Source organism: Eschscholzia californica, unplaced genomic scaffold, assembly GCF_041429995.1.
Source record: "Eschscholzia californica isolate CP2 unplaced genomic scaffold, dmEscCali1.0.p SCAF_4, whole genome shotgun sequence".
NCBI classification, from domain to species: Eukaryota; Viridiplantae; Streptophyta; class Magnoliopsida; order Ranunculales; family Papaveraceae; genus Eschscholzia; species Eschscholzia californica.
Window position 1 is genome coordinate 5,996,011 of NW_028238461.1, and position 15,155 is coordinate 6,011,165.

The 15,155-nt window shown below is 33.7% G+C and overlaps 1 protein-coding gene across 1 annotated transcript; it reads right to left on the reverse strand.

Moving 5' to 3' along the window:
• Positions 1 to 785: 785 nt before the first annotated feature.
• LOC147542004 (uncharacterized) lies at positions 786 to 8,068 on the reverse strand. Its single transcript, XM_086673288.1, has 14 exons — positions 7,922 to 8,068; positions 7,109 to 7,432; positions 6,588 to 6,762; positions 6,137 to 6,220; positions 5,685 to 5,926; positions 4,916 to 5,150; positions 4,382 to 4,461; positions 4,224 to 4,308; positions 3,747 to 3,878; positions 3,541 to 3,654; positions 2,386 to 2,433; positions 1,657 to 1,741; positions 1,476 to 1,532; positions 786 to 1,390 (listed from the first exon to the last, which is right to left on the reverse strand). Exons 2-14 carry the CDS (start codon positions 7,327 to 7,329, stop codon positions 1,248 to 1,250), a joined length of 1,701 nt encoding a protein of 566 aa, XP_086529414.1. The 5' UTR covers positions 7,330 to 7,432; positions 7,922 to 8,068; the 3' UTR covers positions 786 to 1,247.
• Positions 8,069 to 15,155: the final 7,087 nt, after the last annotated feature.

Consider the following 15,155-nt stretch of genomic DNA (forward strand, 5'->3'; position numbering starts at 1 on the left):
CAAGAATAATTGGATCAGATGAAAAAACAGAGAGAAACTAAAGCAAAAAATGGAACCTCTTCAAACTCTTGAAAGAAATTTGTTTTCTATGCATGTTTGTCCCTTCATGGCTAAAGAGAAAGATTTAGAGGGCATAGGGAAACTCCTACAGAAGAGGGCAGAAAAACAAAGAAGAGGCCAGAGGAAAAACATACAGCACAGAAAAGTTACCGAAAAAACAAAGAAGGTCGTAGAACTCCACCACTTGGTTTCATGGATTTAGAACATGAATATGAGAAACGGTCATTAGGCTCTCTAATGGTGCAGCAGTTAGCAGCATAAATAGAAAGGTAGCAGAGTCGGAGACTCCAAAGATGGGTAAGCTAACTGCCCGCCCTTCAGCTAAGAAATAACAAGTTTCACTTCGAGACGTGCATTTCATTGAGTACATATTGACATTGTTACTCCTGGTGTTTTTCCCCTAACATTGGAGTAAAATAGTTTGTAATATTAGAATCCTTGTCTATCAAATAAAAAGATCTATAAAAGAGTTTGAGATATTCTAGCTTCCTCTATAATAGTATCAAGAAACCCTTGGCCTCCTTGCTTATCAAACTAATAACTAATTATCCAAAAAGACATTAGATGGAAAATTATACATTTTGACAAAACAAAAAGATAGTTCTACAAGGTAGAGAACGGTTGTTCAACAAAAAAAAAGGTAGAGAACGGTTACCGTTACATTTTTTTAGCGGAATTCAACAATATTATATGGGATCATATAAATAAAGAAAATCAAACAGACCTTGGTAGATAACCGAAATCTTCTAGCCTTTTCAACTTACAAATCCATGTCAAATACAACACAAAAAAAGAAATCTTCTGTTTTAGGGTTTAATCCTCCCTCTATTCAATTTTACACTTATTTTTATCAGCCCTTCACTCCTACAAATTAGAATATCAAATAAAAGTTAACCTCTTTGAGAAAGCAATTACCCTATAATGACAAGTACTTGAACAAATTTACATGGCCAAGATCAAACTTCAGTATATCATCACTTCCCTTGTTTTCTCACTCCCTTTCATCTATATATATGTCTATACTAGAAAGGGATGGATATATATATATATATATGTAGTATCTCCGGTTAGAACCTCAGAAGAACGCTAGAAATATTTTTAAAAAAGACTTACTTTTTTTTTTTCTTTTGGTTAATATAACTAGGGTTTTTCCCGCTATGCACAGTTGTTTGAGAAGCTTGTTTGTTCTATCTCGGTCGAGGCTTCTGCTGATACATTGGAGGTCTACTAGAGTTACGTGAAGGTTCTGGTTTCTCGAAAGCGTCAATTTGAGTAGGTGCTGGATCGGTAGAGTTTGATTGTGGCTCCTCATCAGGTGCATCATCAGTTTCTGTTAAATCATATGTAGAAAGGTCGGTTGTTCAAAAATGAGAACATAATATACTGAGGGAGTTTTAAGTGCTTCAATTGCATACCAAATAATGTCTTAATTGAAGGTCTTTTCGGCTTAGTACTCTTTTTCTTCAATTCCGCTGCATTCCAAGTAAAGAAAATATAGTTACGTTGTGTATGATAATGCTCAAACTACTAAACACAATCGAAAATGTTCAATAGGCTCTGTAATTCCATCGTTCCTATAGAGAGGGAGAGAGATACCTATGCCAGGCACATGATGCTCATTCACAATTTCAAAGTTTTTGTACGTATACCCAACAAAATTCAAATCTTTCGATGAAAGCATCTGCACAAAATGGGTAACTAAAAGTTAGGCGCAAAACACTTAAGCGTACATTGAGTAAAGAACGTCGAGTTTACTCAAGCGTTGAGGCAATAAAGATGGGAGAAGCCTGCTCTCAATATATAATTCCCTGAGTGGTTTTGTAGAAAAAAAATATAGTACTCTAATGTCTAAACTCGGATATGATGCTTGTGGACACAAAATTATGGAGACTAGACAGACAAGTCACCAAGCTTTGGGCACCTCAAATTGGTCAAGCGAAGCTTTAGATTGGACCTAGTAATAACTCATCTTCTCGAAAGCTTCAGCTTATAGCTGAATCGAATATTTTTTCTGGGTTCATATCCTTATACCTGCACCACCCATTTCCATGTTGTGTAGCTAACTGACAAGACCATGACACAATTCAGGTAGACTTGGCTGTAAAAATATGCAAGGACTCACAGTCCACGAACTACCAAGTTCAACCCTAGTTTCCTTTTACATATCCATTTTAGGTACCAGTTTTCCAAGACTTCTCAAAATCACTGTTATACAAGTCCTCGTTGTCACAACTAAAACCCTAGTCCACAACCTTGAGTTTTAATAATTTTGTTGCATGAGCAAAAATTTAAACATACAAATAGCGGGATATTCCTTATACTTACTTTTCTCCATGGACCTGCTTTTGATGTAGTCTGTGTTGTGGAACCCAACTGCATTAAGAAGCCCAAAAAACAAACAAAAAAGTAATCACTCCAAAAGGCCCAAGAAGTTGAACCATACAGTATGCACTATTAATAGTAATATAAACAAGAACCACAGAAAACATACTTCAAACGAAAACTTGAGGGTTTAGTTGTGTTAGTAGGCACATCACTGCTATGTTATCTCAGACACTAGGCTATGCAGACAATGGGCCAGCACCTCAGGCTTGGTCGACTAAATGACGCTTCAGTCATCACAAGCAATACGTAAACGTCTATCTTGTCTATGGATATTTTTTGTTTTCCCAAATTCACATAATGATTATATGTTGTGTACAAAAAAATTTGTTAGAAGTTGGAAAACGACAAATCTAAGCATATAAGGCATGTCACCAAGTCCTCATTATAATCCAAGTGTAAAAATAAAAGATAACGGCTTCCTCAAATGCCAGAACAAGAATGTAAGACAGTAAGAGGTTGTTACAGGAATATATCATAAGCAATTTATTATATTAGTTCAGAAATTAGTAGCACCTTGTTATCCCCATTAAAATATTCAAAATAAACTAAAAATGGTACAGCAATTTTTCATTCTCTCGACAATCTTGACTAAAATGAACATATTGATTTCCAGCAATATTTACATGTTTTCAAGCTTTTATAGAATTCTGGCGGCTACCAACAAATTAGTATGTTCTTTGCTTTTTTTTTGGAACTTCGAATAAATCTTTATTAAAAAAAAAAGAATTCACGAGAGCATTTGGGCAGCTATGTTAAAAATCATCATAACTTTCCAGTTGTGGTCATCGTCATAATGGTGAGGAATGCTGAACTTCGTTTAGGTACTACTGTACTACTGTGGTCATAAAAAACCGAATAGTTCGGTTATTTCAATGGAAACTCATTTCAAAATTTAATACCAGGGTGTATCCAACATCTTATACTGGTGGCGGTATTAATACCCGTACAGTGTCCATGGTACAGAGGTGGACATCAAAAAGAGGGTTATCTCATGAGAATAATATAATTCCCGATACATAATAATCTGAGTTTGTCACATATACGATAGGTTCAATGTATCCGGTATGGGTGAGAATGGAAAAATGCACCACATACCTCCTCGAAGTTCTCAAAATTCTGAGTATCTAACTCATCATTGACCTCTGGTATAAAAGCAGCCTCCATTTGATATAATCTGTCCCATTGAGTGCCTTTGAACCATGGATGGGCCTAAGACAGAAATCAGGGTCAACCTATGAGTTTGTTGAACTCATATAACTTGATAAATGTAAACATGAAGTAAGAATCAGAGATTGACTCACTTTTATTTCATGCGCTCCTTTAGTTCCAAGCCTTTGTTCTACATTACACAGCAGTTTCCTTATGAGATCCTTGGCCTCAGGAGACAACTTTGCTTCTTCAGGGAATTTCAAATGAGTCCTCCAGTTCACAATCTCCGTGAAAGAAAAACTTATAGTTAGTCGATTATATCGCTGAATCTGATTTTTATGATTACTTTTCTTTCCGTCTGTTATAAAAAGTTCAATTCCAAGTAACACTATGAATTTCTATACTGCCATCAGTAAATATTAGTTGTTTATTAGCATGTATATACAACATCTCAGCTGTTTATCTGAATGGTATGATTTCACCGAAGGAAACATTTCAATATACTTTCTTTTTTATGTGTAATCTGAACATAAAAGTGAATTAAATGTTATACCCAATTTTTCATAACATTTAAGAACCTTGAATTCCTCATGAGAGCCACATCCCGAAAAAGAAATATAGACATGTACCTTTCTGCATGTCAAGATTGCCTCTTCAGAATAGAAAGGTGGATAGCCCACAAGCATCTCATACATAATTGCTCCAAGTGACCACCTGTAAGAAACAAATCAGGAAAGAAGAAATAATAGCGACACCAAAAGAGAGTTATATAAAGAAAATAACTGACCAGTCACACTCCATTCCATATCCTTTCTTCAATAGAACTTCAGGAGCAATGTAATCAGGGGTACCAACAGTGGAGTAGGCCTGAGTTTGCAAGGAAAGATCTAATGTAACCAATACTTTCCAATTAAAGCAACAAGCTAACAAAGCAAGCAGCAAGATTCCTAGATACTAATATTTTGGTGTAATACTCCAATTAAAGCAAAAAAAGATAACAATGGCCTGCTTTTGGCTGCCAAAGAGCAAAGACCACCTTAACATTTGGAAACAGTACTAATATGTACTTGTTTTGTAGCAATCAAGCAAAGATCATCTTGTGACCCAATACTGCGAAATTCTCTACAAAAACCAGGCAATTTAACTCAACAGAAACTGCTAGATTCTACGAAAGCATATATTATCCAGCAATACACCATTTATTCGTCGAGTAAGGGTTATACAGACAATCAAAATTCTTAACTCCAACTACTTCATTCAAGAAGACGATCTGGCTCCATGCAAATTGGTATAAGAGAAGTATGCATAACAGGAAACTTACCAACATACGCCTGTTCTTTTGCCAATGTAGTAGTTGCTCCTGTTGGGTACGCCTTGGTGCATTATGTGAATTTAGATGTTTATCACTTTCCGCTGGACGTTTGACTACTGGATCAGCAATGTCGGTCACACTAAGTTGAGGAAAACTACTACAGTCTAAGGGTTTACACAATCCAAAATCTGAAAGCTTCATATGGCCTTGACGATCGAGCAATAAATTATCCGGCTTAATATCCCTGGGAAACAGAAATGATGTTAAGTTTCTACTCCCAATAACGAAATAAAACAAAGAATAAAAGAAGGAACTGCTTCCGCATGACAGTAGTGGTCTGTTAGTATCATATGGTACACGTAACAGAAGTCTGAAACATTCAATTTGCTGAAGATGGATATCATGTGGAGGAAAGTTGCCAGAAAAAAATATTCTAACAATCTCATATTATGACCTAACACAAGATGGAAGGGAGAACTTTATTCTGAAGTCTGAACTGTTTAGTCACCTAATTATTTACGACCAGGGATGGAAAAAAAAGCTGTGAACATTCTTATTTCTTTCTTTTTCTGATCTCCTATTTTCTTAGGTTTTGAATCTTGCGATCTAGAAATTCAATTAGTATCAAAAAGCACCCATATATGCTGAAAATCGTTGCCTTGAATTTCATTGTGGCTCACGTGTACCATTGCTTCATAAATTGTCAATACTCGATATGAACCAGATAATTTACCTCCAACTTACTGTAAACAGAGATGGTAAGCAGATAAGCAATAACCTGTGGATATAATTGTGCTTGTGAATAGATTCAATGGCGAGGACTGTCTGCCCTACATAAAATCTAGCCTCATCCTCGGTCAAGGTGTCTTTGCGCATAAGTAACGTCATCATGTCTCCACCAGGAAGATATTCCATTACCAGATACAGATATTCTGCATCTTGGAAGGAGCAGTACAGCTTCACAATGCAATTACTATCCACCTCGGCAAGGAGATTCCTTTCAGCTTTGACATGTTCAACCTAAAAAGGAAAACATAAATGAGAAAGCATGAATTTTTCAAGAAACAGGTAAGTTTGGATTCACAAACAGATCAAAGCGAATTACAGCAACAATAAAACATAGTATCTCATCAAGGATTGTTTGCTTCTAACTTGAAGCTAACCTTTCCAGAAATTCCTTATCTCTTGCCTGCCCTTAAAAAGGTAACAAAGAAGACTAGTTTGGCATACCTGTCCTCTCCGAAGCATCTCTGACTTCTTTAGTTTTTTCATAGCATAGACTTGCCCGGTGGACTTCTCTCTACAGATCCTCACCTGAAAAGTTACAACATCAAAATGTTATTGATCCATTATAAACTGATGAACATAATTGAGATTTGATATAATATGCGCATATGCTGAGTAAGTCCGCAGAGGAACTTCGCAAAACCGAAAGATACATTTTTAAACGCCAAGAGAAACTAAGACATATAATAAATTAAATGCCACTTCCTAAAACAAAGAAGAAATGAAATATATCACTAATTAGTAAGTAGTACCTACTTAGACATGTAACTAACACATATACCTTACCAAAGCTTGAATGAAATATATTTTTATTACTCCTACTTGAAGTCCAAATGAGAAACCAATTATTTAATTGAACAAAATGAAATGAAAAGAATAACCAAAGGACACGGACCTCCCCAAATGCACCGCGTCCTATAATAGTGAGGAGATCAAAATCGTCAACCCCCATCTTATGTCTTTGAAGTCGCATATACTCTGTTTCTTTCTTCTCTAAATATTTCAGGAGATTGTACTGATCTTCTTCGGAAACTTCGCCATCAGCAAGCTTCCTTTCCAATACCCAACGCCTGAAATAACGCAGCATGTAAGTAAAACGCAGTAACCATACGTTTTCAGTCAGCTGTAACAGCAATTCAGTAAATATAGCGTGAAATGCATTACTAATGAGTTGTAGTATCTAGTAGTTACTTTCCATATAATATTGTGTGGACCTATAAAAGTTTGCAGAAAAAAAAAATTGTGCCACAAAGTAGTAGTAGTGCACCACTATATTTCACTTTTGGACCTAATATGTAATTTCAATATCACCAAATAACAAACTTTAACAAGGTCAAAAGAACTCGAGAACTAAAAGCTATTGACTATAGTGGAAGAAATCACTCTTAAAAGAAGTTCATAGAATAAACAATATACCTCTCCTTTCTGTCTTGCAAACATTTCATTTGAGCCTTGTAATGATTCTCAATATACTGCTTCGCAGCAGCTACCTTCTGTTTCGTGGCAACGGAAGGCGCTTCGTCAACAGGAGGCTTCTGCGAGTCCTTCCCAGTTTCCGTTTCAGTCTTTTTTGCTTCCCCATGTTTTAATTTATCTGATCTAGGTTGAAACTTTTGAAACCAACTCCTTGCAGCCATTTTCAATTTCACAAACTAACCTCACTCAATTGACAAATTCTTCTCCTTGAGTTCACAACTCCGGAAATTGACAAATTTCACAACTTAGCATCATATCTCAATACTGCAATAGAAAAAAAAATGTAAAGTAGTGAGCATATCTTAAAGCTCTTTTTCATATCTAGATCAACCCAATAAAAGTCCAAGTAAAAATAAATAAATTCCTTCAATTTTCATAAAAGTTTTCATCTCATTTTTATAGTAAAATTTGTTTGTTCTCTTCTAGATCTAATTACTCCATAATTCTTCAACTTTTTAAAAGAATTATTAGTAAACTTAGGTTTCCATTAAGACCTGGATTCAGTTCTTGACCAAAACTGAACATTAAAGAGGCAAGAAAAGACTCAATAATTTCTTGCCTTATCAAATAAATTCTTCAAAAATTACAAGTGAATCAACAAAAACAACACCGAAATATTCTCAAAAATTAAACCTAAAGTACTTAAAAGGTCAAATAAGCTACTAAGAAAAACTAGATAAGCACTAGTTGTAGTTGATTCCTGAACTGAAAAATACTTCAGAAAAATCCAGATTGGAAGAAAAATAAACTTACCTCGTTATAAAGATCGAAAATTCGCATCAATGAAACCCTAATTCTTAATTTTCTAAAAGGACTCTTCAGGACTTCCTCCTTGACTCTCTCTCTCTCTCTCTCTCTCAGAAACGCTTTCAACCTACCTTCGTCTAACACAACATTAACTTTATAAAATTGCAATATCACTTAATTAATTCTTTGAAATTACACTTACCTCCTTCGTCTATTAAGTTGTTCCAAAACAATCCTCATCTTTTGTGAAGGTAGCCTCTATATTAAAAGCTATGTTTTTTCTTCTTTCTTTTCTTTTTTTTTTAAGGCCGCGACTTTGAGAAATAAAGAAAAATCTCTAATGCATAAATTGAGAAGACTTAACCTAAATTCCTTCGTCGAAATCCCCTTCACTTTCGAATAGGAAGTTCAAGTTTAAATTTTATGTTAGATCTAGTCTCAGTTTTTGGAGTAACAAAGAGTTGAAGAGAAAAGGAAATAGGAAGTTAACATGGGTACAAGTCCTTTGAGCTTGAAAAATCATCTCCGTCTTCACGAAGCAATGAAAACATCTTCAAGTGGTGTTGGGGATCCCCTATCTCTTTTAGGGTTACCAAGTCTAATGGTTTCTTCAAATTCACAGCCCTAGTAGTTTTTTATGTTGGGTTGGGAAAATTAAATGACTTAACGGAAATATGACATCAAGAAGAAAATATCGTATTCGAACAACAACTTCAATCCACGGCCTCATCAAATCTCTAAATTCTCCACTAATTGCTATGTTAGTATAATAAGTTTACGACCTTTAGGGTCGTCTCATCTGCGATCTTTAGGATCTTTTAATTCTGTGACCTTCAGAGTCTTTTCATTTTGTTTTTGGAATAATATACTCCTTTACCTTCATGTTGCCCTATACTTTTGTAAGTTCATGTTGTAATTTAATTTAGTAAATCCATGTTAGTACTTAAAAGAGTCAAATCTCTCTTAACCATGTAATGTATTGGATGCTTCAACAAAAAAAAATATGTAATGTATTGGATTAATTTCCATCATTTGAATGAAATTCTGGTTTATCAAAAAAAAAAAAACTTGACCTAAGAACATATTCATTTTAGGTCTAAAAATTAACTTTGTTACCTTTAGCCCCCCATTCTTTATCTCCTCATTTCTTTTCTCTCTCCTTCTATATACCCTCTCTCTTTTGTCGCTTTTTCTTTCTCGTTACCTCTCTCTCTATCTCTTTTCTTCTGCTTTCTAACTCTCTTTATCTCTCTATCTCTGTCTACGTCTATCCCTCTCTTTGATTCCAAAGTGAATTTCTTCAAATCTCCTTTCTCTGATGATCCAGGACGGTGAAAAGAGAGAGACAGTGAGATATAGCGAGAGAAACATAAAATATGATGGAACGAAAAAAAACAGGAAGAGAGAGAGAGATGACGATAGAAGGATAGAAAGAAAAGAAATGAGGAGATGAAGATTAGGGGCATAAGATAGCAAAATCAGTTTTTGGACCCAAAATAAATATACACCCTAAGTCAAATCTTGTTGAGCAAAGTCTTTTCTCAGAAGTTTTTATTTATGTCCCAAAGTCGCGACCTCGTTTAAAATTGAAATCCAAGAGTGATTACATTCATTACTGGTGTGGATACACCATTAAAGGTTCATATAAGATACATCATGATTTCAATTGGTCTTCTAACTGTCATCATTAAAAACACCTTAGGTTCTAAAAGTCGTACGAAGACCCGTAACAATACCATGTGGGGAGTCTAAAGCTTATCTATTCCTACATTTACTTTATTGATACCCTATTACCACAAGTTAATAAAGGATAGATTCCTAATTCAACTATGAATCGATGTGTGACCTTTGAGTTTCCGAAGTAGATGTACATTTATTTTGTCACAGTCATCAAACATCTGTTTTGTCTCGGTTAATAAAACAAGTTATATTTTGTTATATAGATGTGTTTAACTATCGTAGTGATGAACTTCTGATGTAAGATTGCATACTTCAGTAGAAGTTTTAACGATTTGAAAATGTTACAGTGATTCATCCGGTAGTTAGTATTATGGCATTAAAATGCATCAAAATTTAGATGTATGGCATATATATTTGATAAGTATTTGAAATGTTTCATTTATTAGGATGTGTTTTAAGAAAAATTAGGTATCTTACAATATGTGAAAGTTGAAAAAAATAGTATTACTAACCGTTTTTATTCCGTCAACATAAGATAGGTATTCAATAGGGAGCTTTTTCGACATTTTTTCCAAACAAAGTTGTATGTAATAATATTTTTACTGTATGACTTCATAAAACATTATGTGATTTTATCGGTATAAGTATTCTCTACGCCTCTAATGGCGACGACTACTACACCGTTGATAAATTTATTTATCGTCGAATTTTCCATTTTTGTGACAGTTTTAAATTGCCGGTAAAAGTCTCACATTTTGTAATGGGAAACGCATAGTGTGGTCATTTATATTGTCCTACATCAATTTTGGTAGCATGATTAGTTCAAGGCTCGTGTACTAAATTCGGCATCTAGACATTGAATTAGTACACTGGGACAAGTATTTGTACTTCTTTAAAGAAAGAGAATGTGTACGTCCACTATAGAGGGTTAACTTGAAATAGATACAACTCAAATCAATCAAGCCTTTCATATTATCACATTAAACATTATAAGAATTATTTTAATTTTTTACACTAAAATTATTACTAATCCACAAAAATGTGGACTAATGCTTATTTAATTCTCTCGTTGGTCTAAAGGCCCATTAGGTAACCGAAACGGATTTTATAACCATAACCAAATTGCACTTGTTTTAAGTAGTACACGGTACTTCAAATTTCTTTAATCTTTTTCACTTCGAATCACTAATTAATGCAAGCCTTGTCTTAGAATTATTGTTTTTGTAAACTTAAATCTTACTCAACATACACCTAACTTGCTATGTCCCATTTCATCAAAAAAAAACTTGCTATGTCCCATTTACCCTACCGAACCCTTTTTTTTTAGAGTCCTACCAAACCCCTTGAACCCTATAAGAGTTTTTTTTTTTTTTTTTGTTGAAAGCGAAATCAAAGCACAGGAAACCAATTACAACTTCAGATCCCACATCATTTTCTCCCTCGACTTCCATTCACGACTGACCTTGTGTTTCCTTCCCCACTTCGCCAAAGCGTCCGCCAGAGTATTTGTTTTCCTCGGGCAGTTTGAACCCTATAAGAGTTGAACCCAACAATCTACCTTCTTCATGAGTCTGGTCTAATAGGTTGATTTGAAGTAGATTAGTTTTATGCCTTACTTGTTACCAAGTTAATCTAAATTTTGTTTTAGTTAGATTTCACAAATTTTTGGTCTAAGGTTCAGAAAAATGAATTTTAAACTTAAAATTAGAAATTATGTAAGAAAAGCCCAACATTTGGGCCTAAATACGAAAAAAAAACCACTCGGGAATAATAATGTAAAAAAATCGAATTTTTAAATTGTTGTAACACTTTTGTAACTGTTGACAACACTTTTGAAACTGTTGGCAACATAGATAATTATGTTCTTTTTTTTTGTTGAAAGATATAATTATGTTCTTAACAAGACAACTCTATTTTTCTATAATCTCATTTTTACCATTCTATGTTGACAACATATACAATAACGTCATGACTTGTTATAAAATGTTGACAACATATAATTGTCGTGACTTGTTATAAAATGTTTACGACATATATCATTATGCTCTTAAGAACGTATATAATTGTCGTGACTTGTTATAAAATGTTTACGACATATATCATTATGCTCTTAAAGAATGTATATAATTGTCGTGACTTGTTATAAAATGTTTGCGACATATATCATTATATTCTTAACAACGTATATAATTGTCATTTCTTGTTATAAAATGTAAGTGTCGGTCAATGTTTTTGTCAAATGAAAAGAAGAGGCAAAATATTTTTGGAAAACAATTTCTGAACAAAAACAAATTTGTTCGCATATCTACAAAATTGTTGAGAGCAAACTGTGATTTGTTCAGAAATTTTCAAAAATGTTTTGGTAAAATTGTATTTTGACAAAATGGGTTTTTCTTACAATATTATTCAGATTTTGGTCTAATTTCTTTTTATTCCCAAATTTTGGGTTTTATAATTATCCTCTCTTAAAATTAACACAAAATCTATCAAAAACTCAAAATTTCACAATTTTTTATATTTAGCAAACAAATCATTTTTGTATGACAATGTATTGTGTGTTTGAGATTCACCAAACAAATCAATTCGACATCAATTTGACATTGTTATCTTACTGCAATAAATAAAACATAAATTATAACACCATGTTTTTTACTGTTTTACTTCATGCAACTTCTTTAGTGTTGAGTAAAAAACAAATTTGTTCTTACAAATATCTACACATTCTCTGAATAATTAACACATAGACACATAGTGATGCAGTTGTGTATTAACACAAGAAAAAAAAAATCAAAGATTCAAAAAGTAGGCTTATCGCCCACAACTCTAGACGTCCACCCCTTACCAAACAATAATTAATTAACTTGGTTCAAATTCAACTTAGTAAGCTATTTGGTACTTGTAGACGAGGTTCTTTCAATTTTTATCGCCTATGACACCGCAGTTAAAAATACTTTTATTTAAATGATTTTTATTTCAAGTTATTAAAATCAATGTGCATTTTCCATGCCAGAACAGAGGTATGTTGGTCTGCATTATAGTCTACAGTACAATCAGTTCTCTTTTAATAATAGGTTTTAGTAGCTATATTTTTTCTTTTCTAATTTATAATAATCAATTGAGCTAATTAATCTATCTATTACAATAACTCGTATAAAAAAGCTTCTAAGCATCTTAGTTATGGCCTTGTGCGCACTATGTATTACCTTGTCTATCGCTAGATAAAATTTAATGGTGTCTTAAACAAACCAAGCACCAGCACGTCCCAATTTGTAAATACTGTTTTGGTTTTATCATAAAAAAAAAACTTTTCCTATCCATTTGTAATTATTGTTTTGGGAGTCAAACTTTAAGGGTCCGTTCGATACACAGGAAACACAGACTGGAAAAGTCGATTTCCACGGAAAAATCGATTTTTCACTGTTTGATTTGCCAAAAATGACGGAAATATCGATTTTCGTAGTAAAATTAGGTGGGAAAAAGATTCAAAAAATTTACCACTCAAAAGTTGAGAAAACCCAATTCTCACCCACTCCTAGAGTCGTTCTCTCTCCTCCCATAACTTCTATCTTCTTTACTCCAACTTCCCAATTTCAACCTTTAGACAAAAAAGATACAGGGAAGATATTTAATCAAAATTAAAGAAGAGATAGAATTGAATTACTAATTAGCAAAGAGAACGAATTTTTTTCACCCTTTTTGGGCGTTATCTTTCTTTCTCTATCACTTCCATTAGCCAGTTTGTTTTGGGTGTTATATTCCTAAAGTTTGGCACGATAATTTTTATTCTCCTTAAATGTCTTACAAGAAAAGCTCCCCTTTTCCAGATCTGTGAATTTCTTCAATTTTGTTTCATCTCTAATGGGATAGGGTAATTGGTAGTAGTACACATTAGATTTACGATTTGAAGAGAAAAGGGGAGTAGGTTTTAAAGAGAAAGAATGGAGATTGTGATGGAAAAAAAAATCAAGAAATTTTAGAGAGAGAGAATCTAGGGATTTTGGATAGAGAAGGCAAATAAGTTTAGAGAAAAGTAACCTAAGGTATGGAGATTGAAGCAGTGATAACTTCATTAAAAACCAGTAGTTTATCGAAGAAGAAGAAGAAGAAAAAGAAGAAGAAGGATTAGGGCTTTAAAATTACTATTGGCGCTAAGGTCTATTGCAGCCAGCGCCCTTTTATGTGTAAAAAAAAGGTGTCGATAGTACTATCATTGGGTGCTTTTAGTTTCCCCTCTTTTATTTTCTCGAGGCCTACAAAACATGAGACAAAAATGGTTTTCTCACCATATATTTTTATACGTATCAAACAGACCCTGAGTTACAATTTTAAACATTGCCATTGAGGTTCAGGTCACCTTGACCTTGACCAATAAGAACCAAAACTTAGTGGCATTATGGTCATTTTTCGTACAACTTAGGTTGACCAGTATGCAAGACCTACCCAGGTCCCAGGATTTAAGCTTTTCCAATCCATTAGCCATCCGGTATCAAATCGTTTTCAGATGCTGGTAGTTGTGATTTAAGACTGACACGTGTTAGAAAATAATGGGTCCCATATTCTTATGTCCGATGCTTATAAAGCGTGAAAGCACGACTAAAGCGACGTAGGGCCACAGAGAGAAAAAAAAAGTGTCACAAAAAGGAAATGCGCTCAACGCGTTATTAAAAAATGACTATTCTTGCCTCTCCACGTGGATGTTAAATGGATTGTGATAACTCAAACTTCTTTTCTTTTTTAAATTAAGTGGGGGGACATTTCATTGACAATGGCAGTGACTTACATCGATTCTCTTTATCATTTTGATGACATTTCTATTAACATGTATAATATACTTCATGAATTCTCACTGACAATTTTCATTGACATTGTATAGATTTTGATGAATTTCATGTCTATGAAAGTGTAATATATTGTGATAAATAAATCAAAAATCAATATGATTTATTATATATATATCATATATCATATCATATAAAATATATTACTATAATATCATTTCTTATTTTTTTGACATGGACTCTAAAAATCATTACATCAACATGGTGTAGACACATCATGAATAAATACTTTGTTGTATCAATTATAAATTAAAGTAGTCACTAAAATGTCAATAAAAGTTCTTTATTTTTTTTTTGATAAATTTGATTCTCGTTTCACACTACAATCCAAAAAAGTCATTGAAAGTCTAAGTTACCAAAGTCTATGGATTTGCGAATGCAACTAACATTCGCGGATTTTGAAATGTCTATTATTGAATGGCACTGAAAATTGCGAATTTTAAAGTGTCTGTGATTGAATGCCACTAACAATCGGAGACTTTGAAATGTCCGTCCAAAGTAATCGGTTGACTACTCAACTCCCCCCTCTAAGGCTCTAACTGTGAATAGGATATTAGGATCTAGGCCCGCCTGGGACCCATTAGCTAAATCATTGGAGATATTTAGCTGCAAAAAAAGTTTTGCTTTTGACTATAAGGATCCGATTAGAGGGAGGGTCCATATGCGTCCCATAATTTTGTCATAGGCCGCTTCTTTCTTAGCACCCTATGTGGGCCTTGACT